Below are 22,709 nucleotides of genomic sequence, written 5' to 3'. Positions count from 1 at the left end.
CTGCTCAGCAATAAAACTCTTTCTGTCTCGTGCCTCGGTGCCAGCTGTTTTAATTAGGAAGAAGCAGAGGCTGGGTTTTAGTCATACGAGTAACGGGGTGGTGTTTTGTTTTGTTTTTTTTTCTCCCCTTTCAGCTTGCAAAAGATAAAGAGCGCCTGCAAGCCATGATGACACACCTGCACGTGAAGTCAACTGAACCAAAAGCCACCCCTCAGCCCGTAAGTACCCAACTGTGCCACCAGCAAAAAAAAAAAACCTCACAAGAAACTTCTCTTTCCTGCTTTTCCTCTCTCATGGCCTGCTTCAGCACTGGTGTCAGAGATGCAAGGTGCTGCTTTGCAAGAGGCACCACCCCAGGCACCCAGGTTTCCTCTTCCCCATCACTTCAGGGGGTTTGAAAGAAGGTTTGCTCTAAAGCTGATGTATTGGTCTTTTTCTGGCCTCAGGTACTAGCCTGGAAGTCGCTTTGCATCAGCCTGACTGGTGTGAAATCTTAGGAAGTGTTAGGAAGGAGATGTAATTAAATTATATTTAGTATATTTATTTTGCTTTCTCCCAGTCTGAGAGACATTTACAGTAGAAGAGTCAAGCTGCACGTTTTGATGATAATCGCAGTTACCAGGTATCAGGTTTTACACTGTTGAAACTGAGAAAGGAAACCTTTTCTGCCCCAGATTGCTCTTTGAAACAGGAGGCTTGGGGGAGGCAAGCAGCTTTGCAGCCCAAGAAAACTCCTGGGTACTCCCAAACCCTGGCAGATCCACCATCTCGTTCCCTGACCAAAGTGACTCTGGGCCATTGTTTTCTCCCAGCCTCTTAACACTGAAAATGTTCCTCAGTGCTTCCAATGATTATTCAAAATGGAGAGAGTGCTTTGCTTCTTGATTTTAAGATTTGTAAGATTTAAAGGTACACTGGCTTTATTTGATTTTGCTTTGAGTCATTGTGTGAAAATTAATTGAGCGTTGACAATCTATAGTTAGTACCAGCAATTTTAATCAATATGCAATGATGCAGCATAATGACAAAGTATTGGTTTATCTGTTTTGACTGATTTTTTTTCTATAAATAAAGCAAACACACACCCATATATGTGTGATTTATGGTGATAGAAATAAAAAGGAGTCAGACTATTAACCCAGCAAATATGGTAGCCTGCCAAGATGCAGTTGGTAGACAAAATTAATGTCTGAAACAGAACACATTACAGAGATAGAGAACATAAAATCATTAAACACTTCGCGCACCCATTTTTACTAGAAAAGGATTTCTCAGTTTCCATGTAGTTGGAAACAAATGGCTGCAGAAGTGCATAGGGAGGCTACTAGACAGAAAATTGCAAGCTATTCAGTGATGCTGGAGCAGATGTCAAAGTCCACGGGAAATTTCAGGTGCCTTCTTGGAGAGAGTTGAGTGGTAGGTATGAACTCTTCCATTTAAGCTGTTGAGATGCTGAAAATTGCTTGATACCAGTGGATGCCAGCCATCTAGAGTAGAAAGTGCTTACACTGTCTATAAAAATAGCATTTTTATAGATAGTTTCTCCCATCCATCTCAGCCTGAATGCAAACGCTTCGGCGCGTTGTTGGCAAAGCCACGTAGACCAAACAGAATGGGGAGGAGGCTTGGTTTCTATAGCTCTTACTGGATTAAAAATTAAAACAGCGGAATAATCTGGGAGTCTCAAAGCACTCTGCCTTGAGGCCTTTCATAACAGCAGTGCCCCTCAGGAGGAAGGATTAAAAACTAAAGGGAGGAAATCATAAGGTGAGGAGCGTTAGGCAAGGCAGCTCGTGATCAATGCTGAGCCACAGAGGGCAGGTGGCTTTGGTGGGGATGTTGTAGGCTGGGGAGATACAAGGAGGTGTCACCAGGAAGATTAGTGTTAATGGCTAATAAACGGGGTAAAACAGTGGAGGGGTAAAAAAAAAAGAAAAAAAAAAAAAGGAAAAAAAAAGTGAACGCAAGGGGAAAAGGGCTGTCTTGATTAGTATTAAAAATGTTTTACATTCTGGAAAATTATAGCTTTGTTGGGGACCTCCTACTAAATTTATTTTTAACTGCTCTATTGAAAATTCTGTACCACTAGTCAACATTATCTCTCAGTTGCTCAGCACAGTGTTTCTTTATTAAAAGAAATAGGCATGAATATTTTTGACTGAAAAATTAATAGCTTTTGAATTCATACACAGCAGGTTTTCTTTTGCAAAGAAGTCCAATATCGCTGCACAGCACTTCTATAACCATTTATTTAGAGTCCAAGTCAAACCTTTGACAGCTAGAGCAGTGTTACAAGCCAACATAAAGAACTCCAAGATGTAAACCAACAATAGGCAGTCTGTGTGAGGTTTGCCATTGTCAAATACATAGATTGTTTGGATTAGTTTATGTAAATGTACTGTTGTATTACCCTTTGGAAAAAAAAAGATCACATTTGTGTATGAAAAGTGGTTTCGTTCACAGGCAGCATTATAAATTCCTTATCCTTTAACTTACATGTTAGAAGTAAAAATTGGTGCCTGACAGGCATATATTGTATGGCACTCTGTTGTTGGATTGAAACTGCCTTCTTTTCATTTATTGAAATATAGAAAAAATTATTATAGATACCATCTGATAAATCAGAAATTATTAAAATATGTATAGGTGAAGCATTTGAAAATTAATTATAAAATGTAGAAGTATAGTGTTTTGCATAAATTGTGCTTTCCTAGTGAAAAAAATACACAGGCATTGCATAGACTGTGCTAGACCCTAGTCCTTTTAACTCAGTGGGATAAGACTTTGGTAAAAAGATCTGATGACCATTATTGCAGTGCAAAGTATTCTTAACGTGCAGTAATTAATTTTTTTTTTTTCCAACATAACTAATGCAAGGTGTATGATAGAATTAATATTTTACGGTGCATTGGTGATTTTAAAGGAGAGAATGCCTGCAAATCCAAACAGAACAGTGAATTAGGATTTAAAATTTCAGCCTTTTCATCACAGAGGAAACGTTTTTATTCTGCTGAAAGGATCTTAATTCTTGTTTTTAAATGATTTCACTACTGGTGGATAAAATTGGTGACTGTTGACCATGTGCCACTTGTGATCCACACTGACCATTGCTACCATGTTTGGTTTTTTGGGTGGGTTTGGTCCAATTAGGCCAAAGCCAGGTTCTTGGTGGTTGAGCATTGATCCCAAACTCACCCATCCTTGGTCAAGGGTTGCTTATCCAGTCTATCCATGGCCATCCATCACATCCCCACCTTCAGGTGGCTTTAGCTCCCTGCAGTAAATGTGACCTTGGGAAGAGCAGTGGAGTGGTCCTTGTGTTTCACCACACCAGTCCCCCCCAAGGCATCTTTAGTTCTTTGAAAGCTGGTGAGATTTAAGCATGTTCTTAGGTAATGTAGTGATGTGTGGCCTAAAGTTTTGGCAGGTAGGTAGATACTTGAATGAAAAGGAGCTTGCTGATGGGCAGGCTGGGGTAGGAGACCATGCCAGGAGCTGGAGCTTCTTCAGAAATGTCCAGCTTTATAGTGCCTAATGATGCAGCACCTTAAAGAAAATGGATGGATGTATCTCACAACTTAGCATGTAGAGCATATAAAGTTGTTCCTCTTGCTGCTACATGTGTTGGTGAGACTAAAATGCCAGAATAAAGTTGGGAACAAAGCTGGCTGTGAAGGAATACACTGTGATGTATTTTGTGAGATGATTTTTTTTTCAAGATAAAAACGAAAAAGAACAACCACAACACAAAAGGCAGAACAACAATTACTCAAGAGTTACAATTCTGGTTTTGCTATTAAGATACCATCCCCTATGTGCTATTTTCATTGGTGTTTGTGATCAATATGAGAGGCTGAAGTGGAAATCTATTTTCTTTCGGGGGATTAACAAATACTGAAGTTCATAGGAAGGGAAGGAAAAGGAAAAAGCATCAACCAACAAGTAATTCTGCACACTAGGTGTTATATCCATCCTTTAAAAATAGACAGAAAACTTTTAAAAAAACTTTTGGCACTCTAAATAAAATGCACTGCTAGATGTCCCTTCTTTAATGTATTTTTTTTACCCTAACCATAGCAGTTAGGATTGTTATGAAATACTGTTTTTAGCAACTGTAATAACAAAGCATTAAAAAAAAAAAAAAAAAAAAAAAAAGTCTTTTAACTGTTGAGGTAATGACTGAGCATTTTAGCTGCTGTAGCCATACTTTATAGTTAGAAAAAATAACGATATGCAGCAATAAAGAGAGATTCACAAGCACAACAAAAGCTGTTTTTATATACTGGTTTTCATTAAGTCTCACTCCTCGGCTTCAGTTTCCTCAGTATTCCTGCCAATAACAACACCTGCTAAGTGATTGCTGCCTGCCAGGCTCTGCATCTAATACACTCATGTGTCCAGGCTGAAATGAGAGAGGAAGACACAGCATTTCCACCAAGTTTTAGACCCACCATTAGCTTGCTCTCCCTCCTTCAGTGTCAAGAAAAGGAGTTGCTGCTCCTTTGTTTCAGTCCCAGGAACTCTTTGCAGATAAATCCTTAGCTCCAGTTGGGACCAGAGTGGCAGCATCCATCAGGAGCCAGTGCCCTGCAGCAGTGGGTAAGGCCTCACCATGATGCTTAGGAATAGATATATAGGTATTTATATATATTTTTTTTTTCATTTAGAGGAATTTCAGGGGCTTTTTTTATGTGCAGCAGCTATTGTCATGTAAAATGTTTACATAGAAAGAAATCAGACTTAGCCCTGGTGGGAGAGCCACTTCCTGGAATTATATTTTATGGAGTGAAGGAGAGGGTAACCTCTCTGCCTTGTTTATATCTAAAGAAAAAAAAAAAAAAAAAAAAAGAAAAATTACCCGGTCTTCACCTTTAATAGGAAGACATAACTGTTTCTTGAAAGGGAAGGTTAATAGTAAAATCCTAAGCAGGATATTGAACACTGAAGCAATTATGGCATTTATGATTAAGTTAAAACAGGATGAAGAACTCAAATGAAGTTCTCAAAATACAAACAGGAAGCACCAAACAAGGTTCAGTGATTGGATTTGCATAAATTTAGGACTGAAAACTTGCAGTGTTTGGTGGGGTTTTTTTTTTGTTGCTTATCTTTTTCCTTCTTGTTTTTGGTGGGGTTTTTTTTGTTTGTTTGTTTTGTTTGGCTTGGGTTTGTTTTTTTCTTTTTTTTAAGGCTGGAAGAGACCCTCCCTCCCATTCCTCCATCCCCAGTACAAACCTTACAAACCCCTTTAACTCTTTGGTGCAAGGGCTGTGCTCTCCAGTGCTTGGTGAGTGCCCCGTGTTGCTCCTTAGTGCAGCACAAGATTTCTTGCTCCTGAAAGCACTACCTGGGTGATGGAGGCACTCTGACAGCACTGATACCTCATCCAGAAATTACAGTATGTGGGAAAGAGGCTGTTTGCAAAATACCCAAGGAGAAAACTTTTCTAATCATAGAAACTCGTTTTTAAATAGAAAATGCAAACAGGGAGAAACCGTGTCAAGTTTCCATCAGGAAAAGAAACCCTCCCAGCCCAGTCCCCTCCCTGCTCTTTGCCCTGCAGAAGCACCCAGGGCCGCTTGCACCGTTGTAATTGATGCCAGTATTAAGATTTAATAGTTTACCATTCGGATTAATAATTCAAGATGGCAACAAAACCAACACCATTCATAATTTGTTAATTCTGCTCTAATTCACAACCGATTTCTCAGCCTTCGCCCTATAGATACAACAAAGAAAGAGTCAGGGAAGCTCTGTGAAGGGAATACAGCTCTCTCCTCCCTTCCCGTGGCTCGTGTTTTGTTAACAGCACCATCAGGGATTGGACCTGGGCTGGAAGAGGAGAGTGTCATCAAATAAAACACGGAAAAAGGAAAAAACTTCACTAGCACTCGACGAGGTCGTGTTTCATTAACTTGTTGGTTCAGGCTCACAAATGGTCGTCGGAGGTGAAAGGCAGCAGGCTCGCTGCGTTCCAGCTTTTTGTTCTCTCTTTCCTCACAGACTGCAGTCATGTTTAATTTGGAAACTGGGCTCCTTTGGCAAATTAGCAATTAGAACAATTTTGTGGGAATATGTATATGTGTCATTAGTTTTCCTGCAAATTAATAGCAAGAGCAGAGGTCAGGCAGAAATTTTCCACTTGACTGCAGCTCCTCTGTTGAGATTTGGCACTTTGTTTTGGAACGGCCACAGCTGCTCAAAGCCACAGTCTTCCTTTAGGAACTGTCTTTTAATTAGTTTACCTCATAGCCATTATTACAAATATTACTGCCTCCCCTCCTTGAAATAAAATTACTGTTTCTACAAAATATTCCGGTGACATCTTGCACCACTGCACATTGATGGTGGGGTCACTCAGATGCGGCGTTTAATCATTAGATCACCTCCATAAGCATCTCCTAATTAGAGTCCTTACAATACAATTTTATCTGGTAATTAGCTGAGATTGGCTGCTTCCTCTGTAGCTTATTAGTGGCAGCCCAGCAGTGGGTGTGAATCACAGTGTCATTTGTCAAGCCTGTTAAAGCCCCCCCCTCCCCACCTTTGCTCGTCCTCTTCTGTGTTTATTCCTAGTTGCTACCTACACCGAACAGCCAAAAGGAATTTAATTCGATTCAGGTTCTTGAAGCAGGGAACGCTGACCTCTGCGGATCCTTTCTTGCTGTTCCCTGGTAGAAACAGATTAAATGTTAAGTTTTTACACACTGGAAAAGGAAAGGGGACTCTTTTGAAATGGAGTAGTTGGAGCCGTAATGATGAAGCACGAGCAGTGATCTTTCCAACAGGAGGGGCCCGGCTGCCGAGCCTGCGCTAGAGACGGGCACTTAAAATTGATGCAGATTTGCTCGTAGTTATTGGGCTGTTAAAATGTCCATTTAGAAAGCAAGATAAAATACAGTAGATTTAATTTCATGGTGAGACCTGTCAGTTGTACCATTATTATTGTCTCTGGTCCTTTTATCATATGTAATAGATGGATAACAGGGAGACATTACTATAGACATGGCCCTAATCAGGGTCCTTAAATCACGGCAGTCAACAAACAGGCCGGGCTCTTGTGGGTGGCACGTGGTGGCAGTGCCAGTCTCCTTGGGGTCTGAACTGATGTGCTCGCCTCCAGCTTGCTTGTAGCAGATCACACCAACGCAGGACTCTCTGGGAAATCAGTACCTGTATTTCACTGTCTTTCCCTGCTCCTCCCTGGATTCCCACTCTCTTCTCTTGCTGCAGAGTGTTACATATTTCCTGCTGGATGGTGGGACATGGTTTGGGAGACACTGCAAAAAAAGATGAGTGTTTGCAGACCAGCTCCTTCCCTTCCAGCAGTCCTTGAGCTGCCAGGGCCCCATCACAGCCCAGCAGCCCTGGGCTGTGTGAGGAGTTTGGGGCTGGGTTTAACCTTGTCTTGTTCTGTCTCACCATCGGAATAGAAAAGAAATCTGATTTTATCTGTCACTCCTCTTCACCCTTTTTGTGAGTGATGGGCTTTTTGCACTGGTATCCTTTCCTCAATGTTAGAGCCCTTTGTTTTCCACTACCTTGGTTTTAGTTAAATCCTGTTCTTTTTAGAAAGAAATGTTACTTGTTGCTGTTGACTAATAGGAGGGATGCTGATAGGAGCTTCCTTACCTGGTTCCTTTCATACAAGAAAAATTAATGCAGTGCGTTATGGATAAATATGAGATGTCTGGGGGCACAGCTGAGTCGTGTGCCTTGCCTTCCTCTGCAAAGGTTTAACGTCCAGCAAAAAGGAATTTTAATCACGAGCAAAAGTTGTAAAATTCTGGCCCTGTTAAATTCAGTAGGAATTTTGCTACTGACTTCAATGGGGTCAGGATTTCACCAATATTATTCACAAAAGTGCCTGAGGGAAGGAAATGTGGAAGTAGTCAAAGAGGCCTTTTCTCTGTCATCTTTTCTGATGTTGTAGTTCAGGGACTGAATTGTTTGTTTAAAATACTTCAGCAGGAGTGACCTATTGAGATGAGCGTCTTTCAAAGGGCGTTGTAGGGCAAAAAGAAAGGGTAGGGGAGGAGGAATGTGGATGCTAGTTATATAAATAGGGTTGTGTATCAAAAACACTTGGGTTGGGGCTGGGTTTGAGAGACAATCCCACAAGCAGTTGTGTTTTTCAGCCTTCTGTGGCAAGCTGCCATTCATCCAGGGCTGGGCTTTGGGCAGGTAATGCTGATGCTTTCAAAAAAAAAAAAAAAGAGTGGTACCATTTCTGTTGGGCTGAATGCTTGCACTGTTTCATGCAGTGTGATTAATTAAATTATTCCAATGTTAACCTACCCTGGGCTTTGCTTTTAAAATGGATGAACAGAGGGGAAAAAAAAAAAAAGCCCAAATGCTGAGGAGAGAGATTGCATTTCTCCCTAGTACGTCCCCAGGAAAGTCTTGCTTTTTATTTTAAGCCTGATGATGCCTTCAATGAAATACCCAAGAAGATTGATTAGAAGCCATGCATAATGATAGCATAGAAATAAGAGACGTGCAGGCTTCAGATTATGAAACAATGGAACTAAAATAAAATATTAAAATGATTCTGTACTCTCTGAGATCTTGCTTTAAGGTTTAGAGAAAAATCCGCTGATTTTTAGTTCTGACAGCCGGCTACTTATTCTGTTTTGGTTTTTTTTTTTTTACTTTATCTGTGAATGTATATATTTATTTCCCTTTACTGGTTCCTAATGGAGATGTTACAACAGCACTTTGTGCCCGAGCAAGGGCACACATGGAACTGGGGAAGCTCCCATCATCGAATTTTCTCGGCAACCTTTAATTAGCCAACAACCCTTTGTAACGAAATCCTCCTTCCTTCCCTCCTCAGCTGAATCTGGTATCGAGCGTCACGCTTTCCAAGACTGCATCCGAGGCTTCTCCTCAGAGCTTACCTCATACTCCCACCACCCCGACTGCACCCATCACTCCCGTCACCCAGGGACCCTCGGTCATCACTACCACGAGCATGCACAACGTCGGACCCATCCGGAGGCGGTACTCGGATAAATACAACGTCCCCATTTCTTCAGGTAAAGGGGTTCTGGTGGTGCCAACCCTTTTGGTGTTGAGGGGGTTTGCTGGTGCAGCCCAGCAGCAGAAGGCTCTGATAATAACAGAACAACTGCTCTTATTTAGCAGATATTGCCCAGAACCAAGAATTTTATAAGAACGCAGAAGTCAGACCACCGTTCACGTATGCGTCTTTAATTAGACAGGTAAGCTGAGCCCAGCACACACATTTGGATTAGAAAAAAGGAAAAAAAATACCTTCCCTATATATGCACACTCTGGATTAAATAGATTTTCAAACCTTTGGTATGTAAGCATGCTCAAATGCTCAAACCTTTACTATAAGGGTTTTTAGAACTGCAATATATAACATAATTGCTTTTGATTAAGTATTACAATACGATGTGATTATTAGGAAATTCATTTCACACAACAGTGAAAATGAGCCTGTTTAAAGATGGCAAGTCAATTATCACAAGCTACAGTAATCTCTGATCCCTAGAATTAATCTGAGCTCTAAATAATTACTGAGCTTTAATCAGCTAGTGAAATGTTTTGCATTTCTCTTTGATTCTGCTTTATGAATGACTAATAAATTAATATTTCTGTAAGGAAACAGAAATAAAAACTCAAAACAATTAGATAATTCCATTTTGAATTTTGCCATTGAACTGTTAAATACAGCCATTAATCTTAGTTCATATTATGAAAACCCTCCTTTGGATTTTTTTGCTCCATATCTCTTCTTTCTTTCTTTCTTCCTTCCTTCCTTCCTTTCTTTCTTTTTTGTATTTGGTAAAGTAAAACTGTGAGTATATTTTCTTACTGGTGTTCTTGTAACTGATCTTGAAATCGCTTTGCCCCACAAGGCCATCCTTGAATCTCCAGAAAAACAGCTAACACTAAATGAAATCTACAACTGGTTCACGCGAATGTTCGCTTACTTCAGACGCAACGCGGCGACGTGGAAGGTAAGCCCTGAGCCTGCCTCTTGCCTTTGGGATCTGCCATGGACAGAACAGACATTGCTGATGACATAAGAAATGGTAACAACACGTGGACAGGAAAATTCAGATCGGCAGTTTTGACACACACTGGGTGCCTTATCTACGGGAACTATGTGATATGTGGCAGAAAAAATTCTCCTGCCTTTGAAAACCACTAATTGAATCCCCATTATTGGCTTTTATGTTCTGTGATTATGCCACGAGTTCCTCTGTGTGCTTGCTGCTAGCAGTGAAACTCAAGCCCTTCAGCTGGAACATATTAGGGAAGAAAAAAAAAAAAAAAAAAAAAAAAAAGAGGTAAAGTTATTGTGTCAGTGAAAGATACATTGTTTGTCTTTTTAGTTATGCAGGCTGTAATCACAACAACCACTTTTCTTCCTAGGATCCATAGATCAGTGGATTTCTTTATCAAGTGACTGTCAACTACATATACAAATGTGTTAAAGATGTCCTTTTTTCTTCCTAAAAAATCACACAGCAGAATCTTATTGAACATAATATGCAACAAGCAAGCCTCACATTAAGAACTGTGTTTAAGAAAAATCAACTTTGTGTTTGGCACTTTAATTTCCTACCATAGCCATCTCAGATATCATTAGATAAGAGGTCTGAGGAGTTAATTTTATTTCTGGGGGGGTGCTGCTTGCCTTATGCATACCATTATAATAGCCACAATGGCTTCTGAAGCTAATGCAATGACAGATGAACGAATCAGATAATTGTAGGATCTTGTATCACTGTAATAATTGCATCCCCAGTACTTTGGGGTTCTCTTAGTCTAAACTACTCTGTTATTCTCAGACACCTTCAAATGACCAGGTAGGATGAGTATGTCCCATACAAGCTGTTTCGTCAGCTCTTTATGTTTTTCCTATTTCACCCTGCATTTAGAATTCATTCTTTCAGAGAATGGACCTAGAAACAGTCCTTGGCTAGCTAGGTTTTTAGTAGCATGTTTTGCTTTTAATTTAGATCCCAGTGCAATTTTGTTCCTTTTCAACCTTGGTCTAGAAGCTCTTAGGTTTAGGAAAAGTCTCTGATTGCTGCTTTGATTCTTCCCTGCAGTTGGAAAACATGAGCAGTGTTCACTTCGCAGCTTCCTTACTATCCAGAAAGGAAATTAACTTTCCCTGATTTAAGATCCTTTTAGACCTGCCTGTCTTTTGCTGCTGGAGTGGTTCCAGTAAGACTTTTCAGCAGCTGCAGGTGTGGATGCTGAAGTAAAATCCTATTGAATTCCAACAGCAAAAGAAAGGGAAATGGAGGGAGGAGTGGAAGAAAGCAGCAGACAGACAGCCCTGGCTCTATCTCCTGTGAGGTTGGTTTTAGGAATCAGCTTTGTGCATCATGTAAAATCCAATCCCTGGAACCACGTGCACTTCCAGTGTGCTTCTGCAGGGGAGGAGGAGAGACACTGAGCTGCTGACCCTTGCAGAAGGCCAAGGTGTGTCCCAGAGGGCAGGTACCACTTGGAGACCCCTCCTGGACAACTTGACCTTGTGCAGGTGTCCAGATCCTGCTTCACCCACAGAAGAGGAGCTTCACCACAAGTTCCACCAAGCACTAGAATAATTGGCAACTGCTTGAAGTAATGGAGGTTGCTCAGGCTGCTCAGGTTTATGCCAACCTTCAGGAGCAGCAGAGAGGAAAATGCAGCTCTGGATTGGTGTCATGGGAAGTCCATAGGGCACGGAATAAGCCTGAGGGGCTAATGGCAAAATCAAAATAATTTGAATATACAGATGCTGATTTGCACTCACCCTCAGCTACATTAAGATGTGTTTTGGTCAGTGTTCCCCAAGTGCAGGGTCAGGGTTTGGTGTAAGGAAAGCTTCTCTGAGCCCTCTTTTGAAAACACAGAAGACTGCAGGAAGAAAGACCTTTAAAAATGAACCTATTTCCCAAAATGCAGTACAGCAGAGCCGAGCAGTTATTAAAATAACAAACCCTTTCATTTACTACATTCAAGCATGTTCAGAGTAATTTTTCTGCAAAAGTGGCTTGCATACAAATATTTTTAACAAGGTAAATATATAATCTTACAATAATAGCTCCTAATTTTTCTGTTAAGCTGATTGCTGGGGGAGCACTGTGAACTGGTTCTGACAGGTCAGAGGCAATGTCTGTTTGCTTTTATTTTTTGGAGTAATTTGCTGGCACCGAGTCACAGCCATGAGGCACGGACTGCAGGTGTGGCTCTTTTGGGGTATTGTTCACATAAAACTGTTAGATAGCAAGGATCCAGAGACAGGAGAAACAAAACAATTATTTTCTGCCACAAATTCCTTAAATAAGTGATCACGTGGAAAATAGCGAGGGCAGCGCTTCATGGGCATCTTGCAAATATTCAGCTTGTCTGTCTCAACATATTCAGCAAGAGCCTGATCGAGCAACCTTAACCATCAATTGCCTTCAAAAGAACAAGCACAGACTGTGGAGTATTTCTCCGACATCAAATTTATTTAAAGAAGAACACAAATACTTTTGCTCAACCATGTCCGCAGAGACTGTTTACAAACTCCGAGGACTCACTTTGCTGAACTTTGCTGCGTGCGTTTGATCAACTGCTGCATGAACTACAAGATCAGCTTTCACTGGGGGAAATAACATTATTATTCTTACATTTTGCTCCAGACTTGACAGTGTTCCCATTTTCACAGGAAACTGCCTGAGTTACCCAGATGTGGGCCGGCAGCCCTGTGTCAGGTTGCGCTAGCGCGGCACCCACCAGCAGTTGCTGAGCTGGCTGATTTTAGCCACACCGTAAGGTGTGGGGCGTTTGCATGTTTTTCCTCAGCCTCAACATCAGGGATTTTGCCAAAAAAATTCAGAAGTAGTGAAATCTGGGAGAGGTGGGAGGGGAAAAAAAAATAAATTATTAAAACATAAGAGCAGAAGAAAGGAAGGGCAGAAGGAAGCAGCCCTGATGGATGGGTTTATTTTCTTCTCGATTTCTGCCTTGCTGAGAGCAAAAGCAGATTCAAGCTTTATTTTTCTACCAGCTCAGAAGCAGATGAGTGTGGAAAAGCCAAAGTGCCCAGGCCCTGCCATTGAGCTGGGATCAGGCACCTCCAGCCAGAGGGAACGTGTTTGCACTCAGCCATCTGCTGAGCAAAGGCAGTTTGAGCCTTGACTCTTCCCCTCTGCTGGGGACTGGAGTGTGGGGAGTGTGTTGGTGCTTGCAGAGAAATGGAAAAGTGAAAAGTAGCAAAAGACTCTTTGCCTTCCATTCCCAGGCACACACACCACTGCCTCTTAATTTACATGACAAATGCACTGTGCATACCCTTTGTTTGCACAGTGATTTAGACATTCATGATTAGAGCTGCCTTTCACCATCCAGACCCGATGTTCATTAAAAAAATAATAATAAAAATTAAAAAAAATAGAAGACAATGACGACGAAGGAAGGAGAAAAAAAATTGTAGTCTCTTGGTTGCCTAGACCCAGGCCATGTGTTTGGCTGGCATGGTGCCTGCTAACGAGTCAACCAGATTGACTAAATCAATGGTGCCAGTGATGATGGATGGAGTTTGTTCGCCTGCATATTTTCAGCAAATGGCTTCTTCTGCTTTCCCTCTTCACCAAGCCCCTCTCTTTCAGCCATGCTGGGGACAAGTTCCACATACAAATCTGAGTGGCTTTGTAGTAGGGTATTTGCTCAGAAGACTCATAAAACAGGGAAAGGAGCGTGGCACTCCATTTGAGGGATAACGAGGCTCTTTCAGAAGGCAGCAGGGACAGAAATGCCAGCAGCTTGCTGTGACATAGTGAGGTGTCTCATTGTGTCCCACTTCAACCAAGGTCCCAGCACGTTGGAGGGGTTGGCCAGGCTCATCCTTCCCCGGCGCCGAGCTGCAGAGAGGATGTCTGAGCATCGGATGCCATGAGCGTGGGTCCCTCCGGGTGATGAGCTGTGGGGATATTATCACTTTGTTTCGGAGAGCCCTCCTCATGTTTTCACTTGGCAGAGGCTCAGATCAGTCAGTACAGTAGTCTGCCAGAAATAGGAGCCAACTTCCATATAAGAGCAAGCCGGGGAGGCAGGAGTCGGTGCCGTGCCGAGCCCCCGAGCCCCCAGTCCGTGCTGCGGGTGTGGAAAGAGGTTCAGCACCTGATTCACATTAGTCCAGCTGTGGGAAACTGCAGCAACACCAGCTCTGGTGCCTCTCTGCTAAATTGAGCTGTCTTGTACTTACATGAAATCCTTGCTGTTCTTTCTAACTGCTTTCTTTTCCAGGAGAGAAGTTGCAGCGTGTATATATTTGTTTTGAAAATGTTTAAGCAATATTCCTCTTGTGTTCTGGATGAAATGTGCTGTGTTGTACAATGTGCATGCTTAAAATGATGGCTGTTCTCATTCACACTGGGGATAATTGATTTTCTAATCTTGGGTTTTATGCTTTTATATTTATTTTGTCTTTGCAAAAATAAGATGTAAAGAGCCGGGGAAAGCCAAGGGGGTGCGGGGAGGGGAAGGGGGCTTAACGTTGCAAACTGAGGACTGTCAAGCTGACTGTGCTGCTGTTCTTGGACAATGATGAGCATTTTCTCATAGAAAGTTTTTGAATGTTTTCTCTTTTATACTTGCTGCAGAATGCAGTGCGTCATAATCTTAGTCTTCACAAGTGTTTTGTGCGAGTAGAAAACGTTAAAGGGGCAGTATGGACAGTGGATGAACTAGAGTTCCAAAAACGAAGGCCACAAAAGATCAGTGGGTATGTCCACCATGTTTGAACTTCTTAGCCTAGCTTGGATCATGCTTACAGTTTAACGTAGAGGCTTTTGGCTGCTAGCTGGTGTTAGACCAACCACAGGTGGTTTTGCATTGTTTCAGTTAAGGGAAACCAAGACAAACATCTCATCACTACTGTTTGTATGCCCACCAGTACCCTGACCCTGCTTGCTTGGTGTTTGTTGCATCACATGCTAGTAGCTTTTAGGTGGCAATGCATATTAACCCTCACAAACCATTTGCTTATGCTTATTGCATTTTATTTTCTTTTTCCTTTTCCCTGTATTTGATGTCTGTTCTGTCCCCGATCCCGTGTCCCTTTGTTTCCACTTCATCTCCTTTGCTGCTGCTCTTGTCCCAGGGTGCCATTCGCACCAACCTCTCACTGCATAAGTGCTTTATCAGAGTAGAGGATGAGTTTGGGTCCTTTTGGACTGTTGATGATGAAGAGTTTAAACGTGGCCGTCATATTCAACGAGGCCGTCCTCGAAAATACTGCCCTGATGAAAACTTTGGCGAGCTTGTTGCACAGTAAGAGCTTTTACTTGCTTTAATTTTTTTTTTCTGCTGTTGCTTTGCTTTGCATGATTTGCCCATCTCATGTAGACTTGCATTTCATGAAATAGTGACATCACCTTTGCTGCTAAAGAAACTAAATTTTTGGTTGTTACGTGTTATTTTGTGTGTCCTGCTCTGATAATCCCCAGTGCCTGTAGTTGTAACTCTGCTTTGACATGTTTGTTACAGCATTTGTTTCTAGTGCAATTTAGACTAAAACAATTAGCCACCCTAGTATAGATATGCTGCTGTAGACCTGTCAGGAAAACAGATATGTGCTAGCAAAGGCTGCAGATAAGTTTTAATTGTTATATTTTCCTCTGCTTTCAGTTGTATGACTTGTTTTGCAACTCTTAATCAGAACTAGGGTAAGGTGCTTATGAGACAGAAACACTGAATTAACTTGAAAAAGTTTGAAAATGCAGTAAGAGCAGCTGTGAAGAGCAAAATCAACAGGCTACCCTGGGTCTACAACTGTGCACAGATATTCCTGGGGTTCCCAAAGCAATTTTCTTTAACCTTTACTCGAAGGCTGTCTCTCCAGGACAACTGATCCTTGCTGGTCCCTGTGGGAGGGACTCAGTTAAGATTCTTCTCATCATGATTTATTCCCACGTGAAAAAAAAAAAAAAAAAAAGGAAAAACTTAAAAAAAAAAAAAATATAATCCCAGTGAATGGTAAAACTTGGGAAAATTTTTGCATTGGCACTCTTTAGCTTGTATTTTTGTTTGTTTGTTTATCCCCTCTGGTGGAACCAGTGGTATTTAAATGCCCACTAAAGAGGGTATGAATACGAATATAATGGGACAGAAGAATCTGGTTCCTTACATAAATTTAATAGGACTAAAGCAAGGGTCTGAAATAGCAGACCAGGATATTTCTGTATTGAAATGGCCTTTAGGGCAGTGTATTGCTCTGCATGGCCTGTCCTACTTCTCTGTGGTGCAGCAGTACTTGGCTGTCATGCCTCCATGCCCACAGCCCCAAACTGTTTGGGGGGGATGGCTTGGACAGTCCCTCCCTGGGACCACTCACCTGGCAGGAAATAAAGTGGTTCAGATCCTCTCTCACTGTGGTCCCGTGCTCCATGGCAAGGGACTGGGCTGCCAGTGACTTGGAGGAATAAATTGCATGACATAGTATTTAAAATGTCCCGCCATGCTTTTGATCATAGCTGCCACAGGATGGACCTTTACATGGTAACTGCCTCCCAGACACGACGAATATTGGAGAATTTCTCCTGAACACAGCTAAAGTGAGCAGAGATGCCAAGATGTGCTACTAACGCAGGGTAGTAGAACACATGGCGAGGTAATGTTGAGAGATAATGATGTTCCTTATTTAGTAAAGGCAAATACGATAAGCATAGCCTAAAACTCAGATATTTTCTTTAAGTTAACAAAAAAAAAAAAAAAAAAAAAAAAAAAAGATTAATGAAAGAGAACTTGTATGGAAAAACAGTCTCAGCTGTAGTTTTCTGGTGTGGGAGGAAGCTTGAAATGCTCGCACGGAAGTTGTTTGCATTTAACTCTCCTTTTTGTTTTTCTTATGCAGTAACCCTTCTCTTATTAAAAACATACAGACCAGCCACACCTACTGCACACCTCTCAATGCTGCTTTACAGGTAAGATTAATGACTGTAGCAAATATGCAACAGAGGCGTGTGTCTTCCCCACTCATTTCAAAATATATTAGCCTTGCTCTAATTAGATATTAAATTTTAATTCCGTTAAACTTTTTTCTTAAGTGCATAAAGCATCATAGTCCCTGGAGGCAAACACATATCAGGCTGCTTCAGCATTAGCTAGATGCTTAGCATTTTGAATATTGTGGCAAAAAAATTAAAAGTTCACTTATTAATATTTATCAGCAGTATCATAATTTCCATCCTCTTATTTCAGAATTTCACTTGAGGCAAAAATACCACAAGTGTAATTACTCTAGCACAGCTATTAATGTGCTGAATGATAGGATACTGCGGCACGTGACCTTCTATTGTTCGTGGGTTTAAAGAGAAAGCAGATCATTTTCCCCCCTTTTCTTTTAAGGGCTATTTTTGCATATCTTCCTATTGTTAAAAAATAAATGTCGCAATTCCTATGGAGTAAAAAAAAGATCATTTTTATTGGTTTAAACTCTACTGTAACTGGAAGATGAAAAATCTGGGTTTTCACGATCTGGAAATACACCGGGTGTCTGTGCACAACTGGTAACTTGCAGCCTAAAAGTGTGCACATCTCCAAGCCTGTTTTCATGTGCTGTAGAGCAGGTTGACATTTTTTTCCCCTCTCTACAAATTCCTAAAAAAACCCAGGTAAAGTCAGTTTTTGCTGTATGAACCAAAGGTACTAACGCATTAATGTGCCCTGAATTTATCCAGGGGTGGTGGTGTGTGCCTGGGGGGAGGTTCAAGCCTCTTCTTCCATATGGTGTGAATTAATCCAGGAGGTTGCATCCTGCATGTTTGTTGAGGGTTGTTTCTCAAGAAGTTGACTGGTGGATGTTTGCTTGGACAACCATATTCTACGGGAGGCTTTGTGGACTTCTTTTTTTCAGAACCAAGAAACAGATTATTAGGAGAAAAGCAATGTTCTGCATTTCTTCTAATTATTGGACTTGATGCATGAACTTCTGAAAAGCAAATGAAAGCATGTTTAAATGGAGAAACTGTAAATACCATTCATTAGTAACTTATTTTCCCTTGAGTCTTGTGAAGTGCGATTTTTTAAAGACTGCTTTGTCTCTTGAATAGTATAAAGATTACAAGTACATTTTGCATTCATGAGGCTGAAAGGCAAAAATGAAATGATCCTGCATTTCTTCACATTGTTAACTATGTGACTAATTTCAATTAATATGCTTATCATACGGAACTGTTCGTGTTTTATTTCTGAAACACGTGTTGTTGTCGTCATCTCCAGCCATTCTTGCCTTTCATGATAACCTCCACACTGGTTCATTCCCCACTTTTCCTGGAAGTAGTACCCCCTCTAGGATCATGTAAACTGAGCTGATGGAGGGAAGAGCCTGGGCCAGATTTGCTGCTGATGTGGCCCTTCTAATAAATGGAGGTGAACAATATTCATTGCACTGAGGTTGAAAATACACCAGTGGGTTCCTCATTCCTCATACTGAGTTCTGGAGGCAGAATCCCAGTGCATGCTGTGAGATTGTTTGAGGGTTTGGACAAAGCTCTGCAGGTGGCCAGTGCCACGTGGGCAGTTTGGACCTCTCTTGGGCAAAACCTTTCCTCCCAGGACTCAAGGCTTTACCTCCCCATGCCTAAGTTCAGTCTAATTAATGATGAGCAAGCAGCCTTCCCCCAGCTTTTGCAGGAATCTGCAAAGAGCATCTCTTTGCCCTTCTCCAAACACCTCTGGGCAGGCTGAGGCCAGCACCAAGTGCCACCAGGATGGCAGGTGTGGTTGTCTTCTCCTGTGAGGTGACAGAGCTCTCCCTGTCCTTCACCCCTCTGGCCTCTCCTACATCTCTTTTCCCTTGTGTCCAGGTAGGAGGTACAGGGACCATCACTCCTCAAAGCTCTTTTTTCTCAGCAGGTCCCCCCCCAAGTCACCCCCCTCCCCTTTTATTATCTTTATAGCAGATACTCCTCATGTCCCACCTCTCCCCCTGTAACTGCTTCACTGGAATTACAAGTTATCATTATGGGTGAAGAACTTGAGTCATTATTTTGCCAAGTGCAGGAAATGTGAACCATTCTTTGCATCCCCTAATCACAATGAGTTTGCTGCTTGTTGAATCAAGAAGATAAAAATAATCCTCCCCATTAGAATAGCTTTTGTAATCACGTGTGACACATAGGGCTGCACAGGGACAGGTCAGTCTAAGGAAGAATAAAAAGGGTTATACTCCTGAAGATGCTGTGGTCAGGGCTGGCCATGCCCCCCCCTTTCCATCCCATCACCCCCCACCCCCAGTCTCCAGCCACGCTTTGCCTGGGAGCAACGCTGCTGGCTCTGGTGGCAACGAGCAAGGAGTTTTGTCCCACAAATTAGGAACAAATTAGGCAAGAACATTCAGTGAGGAGTCCCATTTGTATGAATTCCCCTCCCACGGGCAGGGTTTGCATGCTGCAGACCTGGAGCCTGATGGATTTTTTTGGCTCCGCAGCCGGCTGACCTCCCCCCGGAGCAGGTCGAGCGCTGCCGAGCCAGCGTCTGGGGCTCTCCAGCAGTGACACGGCTCAGGGAGCTGTGGATGATGTCAGCCAGATCCGGCTGGGATGGGTGAAATGGTTAAATGTCCTCTGAGGCCCTGGAAAGCCATGCATCCCCTCCCTGCCAAACACTTGGCTCTGCCGGGGCTCAGGGCTTCGGCGCTTCCACCGCCGGGCACGGGCTGTGCCGTCAGCGTGAGCTCATGCTGACACACAGTAAATATTAGGAGGCAGAACGGTGGGAATCAGAAGGAAAATATTTAACAGTTCATTCTCTTCCTACAAAGATTTCCATTTAGAAAGTTAACTCCAGTGGGCCTCTGCGTGGTATTACTTTAGAACAAGAGAAAAGCGAAATAAAACGGTCAGATCTGTGGTAGCTAAGGTAAGAGCTGAGTTGTTGAGGTTTAAAAAATTGCACGTGGGCTGGTTCAGCTCTCAGGACTGCAACTTTGGGACAAATCCAAGTGGTGCTGACCCCAGCTTCTCACTTGTGTCACGAGAAGAACCAGACTCAGCCAGGCTGTCCTCCCACTGGATACCCCTTTGCACTAGGAGGAAGGAGTTACCAACTGATCAAGTTCCAATTTTTAATTTATTTTTTTTTCCATTTCGTTAGAAACAAAACCCAAACGCAGACCTAAGCAACAACAACAAAAAACAACAACAACCAAAACCAACCAAACAAAAAAACCCCAAAGCCCTAAACATAATTTTGCAAACTGAAAATAGGAAAACAACATTTTATTTTTTCCAGCGGGTGTAATTCCAAATAGGGAATGGAAAGCTCCATCCTCTCGGAAGCCAATACAGCTATGAATGCTTCAACCCAGATGTAAATGATGTTAAATTTCCCTTGGTGGAATCTGGGTAATACCTATCAGAAAGCACAACATTTAAAAAAAGAAACAGAAGAGTAATTGCAAATAACGTGAACGTGGAGAATGTTTTGGAACGAGCGAGTGTGTTGTGCAATGTATAAAACCTTTAGTCATGGCTCTTCATGTATGTGTTTGTGTCCCTGGCAGGCTTCAATGGCTGAGAACAGTATACCTCTATACACTACTGCTTCCATGGGAAATCCCACTCTGGGCAATTTAGCCAACGCGATGAGGGAAGAGCTTAATGGTGCAATGGAGCATACGAACAGTAACGGGAGTGACAGCAGTCCAGGACGTTCCCCTATGCAAGCAATGTAAGTAAGGCATGTGCCTGGCTTTAGGTGTTGTCATACCAGTCCTGGAGTGTGGCCCTGGCTGATTCCTGAAGTTCCTGGATGGAGGAGCAAGAGTAGACGTCTCTGTTTGGGGCCATGCTTAGGTTGATTGGAGTATGTAAGGATTGTTTCAGTTTTCACATAAAACTGATCAGCTCGATCCAGTCTGACAGGCACGCAGAGCTATAAAATTGTGAACTTGTTTGCAATTCTCTTCTTCAAACCCTGCAAAGCCTCCTAGGCTGCTGCTTTCTTGGAGGGAAAAAAAAGAGTGATTTCTCTCCCCTTCGGTCCGTGCAACAAGCGGACCTGTGGGGCAGAGCTGGGAAATGGGGTTGTTTGTCTGAAACACACACTTGAGGCACAACAGTCTTGCTAAGTATGAACGAGGGCACACGTGGAAGGTCTGTGTGATTTATAGATTGCTCTTAAAATATCAAAATGAAAATTAATAGGAGTGTGACGGGAACGCAACGAGTGTGTATATAGCCACATGGAGGAACGGGGGATTGCCCTCCCTGCTCAACGGGAATGGCAGCGAGCTGGGGCAGGAAAGGGTAAGGCAGGAAGGGTGTGATGCCCCGATGGGTGCGTTTGGTATTTATGGGGTGTTGGGAGTGAGTTTGCAAAGCTGTAAATTCCCCCCTCCCCTCAAATTACATAGCGGGTAATTGGCGGCTGGTGAGGAAGCTGAAGTTTATAAGAGTTGTGGAGTTCTCTCAAAGCTCCACGGAGAGGTTTGGCTACCTGTGTGAGTGAGGGGCTGTGAGAGCTGCCCTGCCTTTCTTCTGCTGGTTCTTAAAACTGGGCTGTAAAATTTCCTGGCTGCCTCACCAGGGCTCACGTTACACATTAAAAAGAGAACTAATTTGTAGTCTTTTACTTCAAAGTCGTCGGGATAAGGGATTTACAAAAGTAAGTCTAAATCAAAAAAGTAGAAAAACATTAACCTAATACCGTGATGGTAATTAGTTGTGAAACTAATTAGCATTTAATGGCGAAAAAGTTTCCCACCTGCATAATGTGTTGTCAGAGGGGAGGGAGCACGAAGGAATCTGAGGCGCCGGGTACTTTGATATTGCAGCATTTTAAGTCAGTGCACAAAGTGCTTTGAAAAAAAAAAAAAAAATCTTTAAAGATGGCAACATTCATTTTTAATTAATAATTAATTTAAACATTGTCTTTTACCATTTACTTCAAAACATTCCAATAATGTGTTTAGCTTTCCCAGCGATTGTTTGTGCAGTATTAATTATCTCTCCCGAAGTAGCGTGGCATGACACACTTTCAGTTTTTGAAAAAAAATGGATTCATCTTGAGGCAGTTTTAGTCACAATTTGTTATCCTCTGCCCGTGACCACGTAGGGCCTGCGTGAAGGAGGAGTGGAGGGACATGGCATTTCTCCAGAAACAAGGCTTCTCCCAAGGGTTTCTCCTGGCCTAACAGACAGGGATGAACGTTTATGATGTTGCGTTAATCCAAGTAATTATTTTTTTGCAAGTTCAAGGCTAGTGTAGTTCATGCACTTCTCATTTCACCTAAGGTTTTGTTATCTTTGAAGAGTCTGCGAGGAGGGAAAAATAACTAAGTTGAAACAGGCTAGGACATCTTCCAGAACTGTGCATAGCTGTGGCCTTTGTTGCACTTAATAATCATCTCTTAGCACATTGATACCAAGGTGAGGGGCACAGAACAAATACTGGAGAGAGAGGAGGATGGGGGGGAGGGATGCTTCATTTTCATTATTCACCAGAAAATCCAATTTTCTGTTGTAATATGGAAATGATTGTTTCCTGAGTGTTTTCATTTTCTCAGAATTGATAATATATGTGTTCTCTGCTGAACATTTCTTTTTGCTTAAATAAAATGTGGCTCAGTGATGTTCCAATACCAGCCTCTGAGCTTCCCCATTAAAATGGTGCTTCTAAGGAGTTTGAAGGGATCTAAAGTCAGACCACCATTCACACATTCTGGGGTTTACCCTGTTGACTAAATA

The 22,709-nt window shown here is 42.1% G+C and overlaps 1 protein-coding gene across 16 annotated transcripts in view; it reads left to right on the top strand.

Moving 5' to 3' along the window:
• The window catches only part of FOXP1 (forkhead box P1), a 379,251-nt gene that overhangs the window by 347,622 nt on the left and 8,920 nt on the right, over window positions 1–22,709 (top strand). For 14 of the 16 annotated variants that reach the window (XM_071756305.1, XM_071756311.1, XM_071756303.1 and 11 more), the window contains 7 exons: window positions 135–218; window positions 8,837–9,038; window positions 9,145–9,224; window positions 9,888–9,989; window positions 14,622–14,743; window positions 16,874–16,943; window positions 20,525–20,691. In XM_071756305.1, the coding sequence (XP_071612406.1) occupies window positions 135–218; window positions 8,837–9,038; window positions 9,145–9,224; window positions 9,888–9,989; window positions 14,622–14,743; window positions 16,874–16,943; window positions 20,525–20,691 (827 nt within the window). The remainder of the gene's footprint in view (window positions 1–134; window positions 219–8,836; window positions 9,039–9,144; window positions 9,225–9,887; window positions 9,990–14,621; window positions 14,744–16,873; window positions 16,944–20,524; window positions 20,692–22,709) is intronic. The other 2 variants (XM_071756320.1, XM_071756312.1) reach the window with 1 other exon arrangement.

This window comes from Heliangelus exortis, chromosome 12, assembly GCF_036169615.1.
Source record: "Heliangelus exortis chromosome 12, bHelExo1.hap1, whole genome shotgun sequence".
NCBI lineage: Eukaryota > Metazoa > Chordata > Aves > Apodiformes > Trochilidae > Heliangelus > Heliangelus exortis.
Note: the sequence above shows the minus strand (reverse complement) of the source record. Positions and strands in the feature narration are given on the sequence as shown.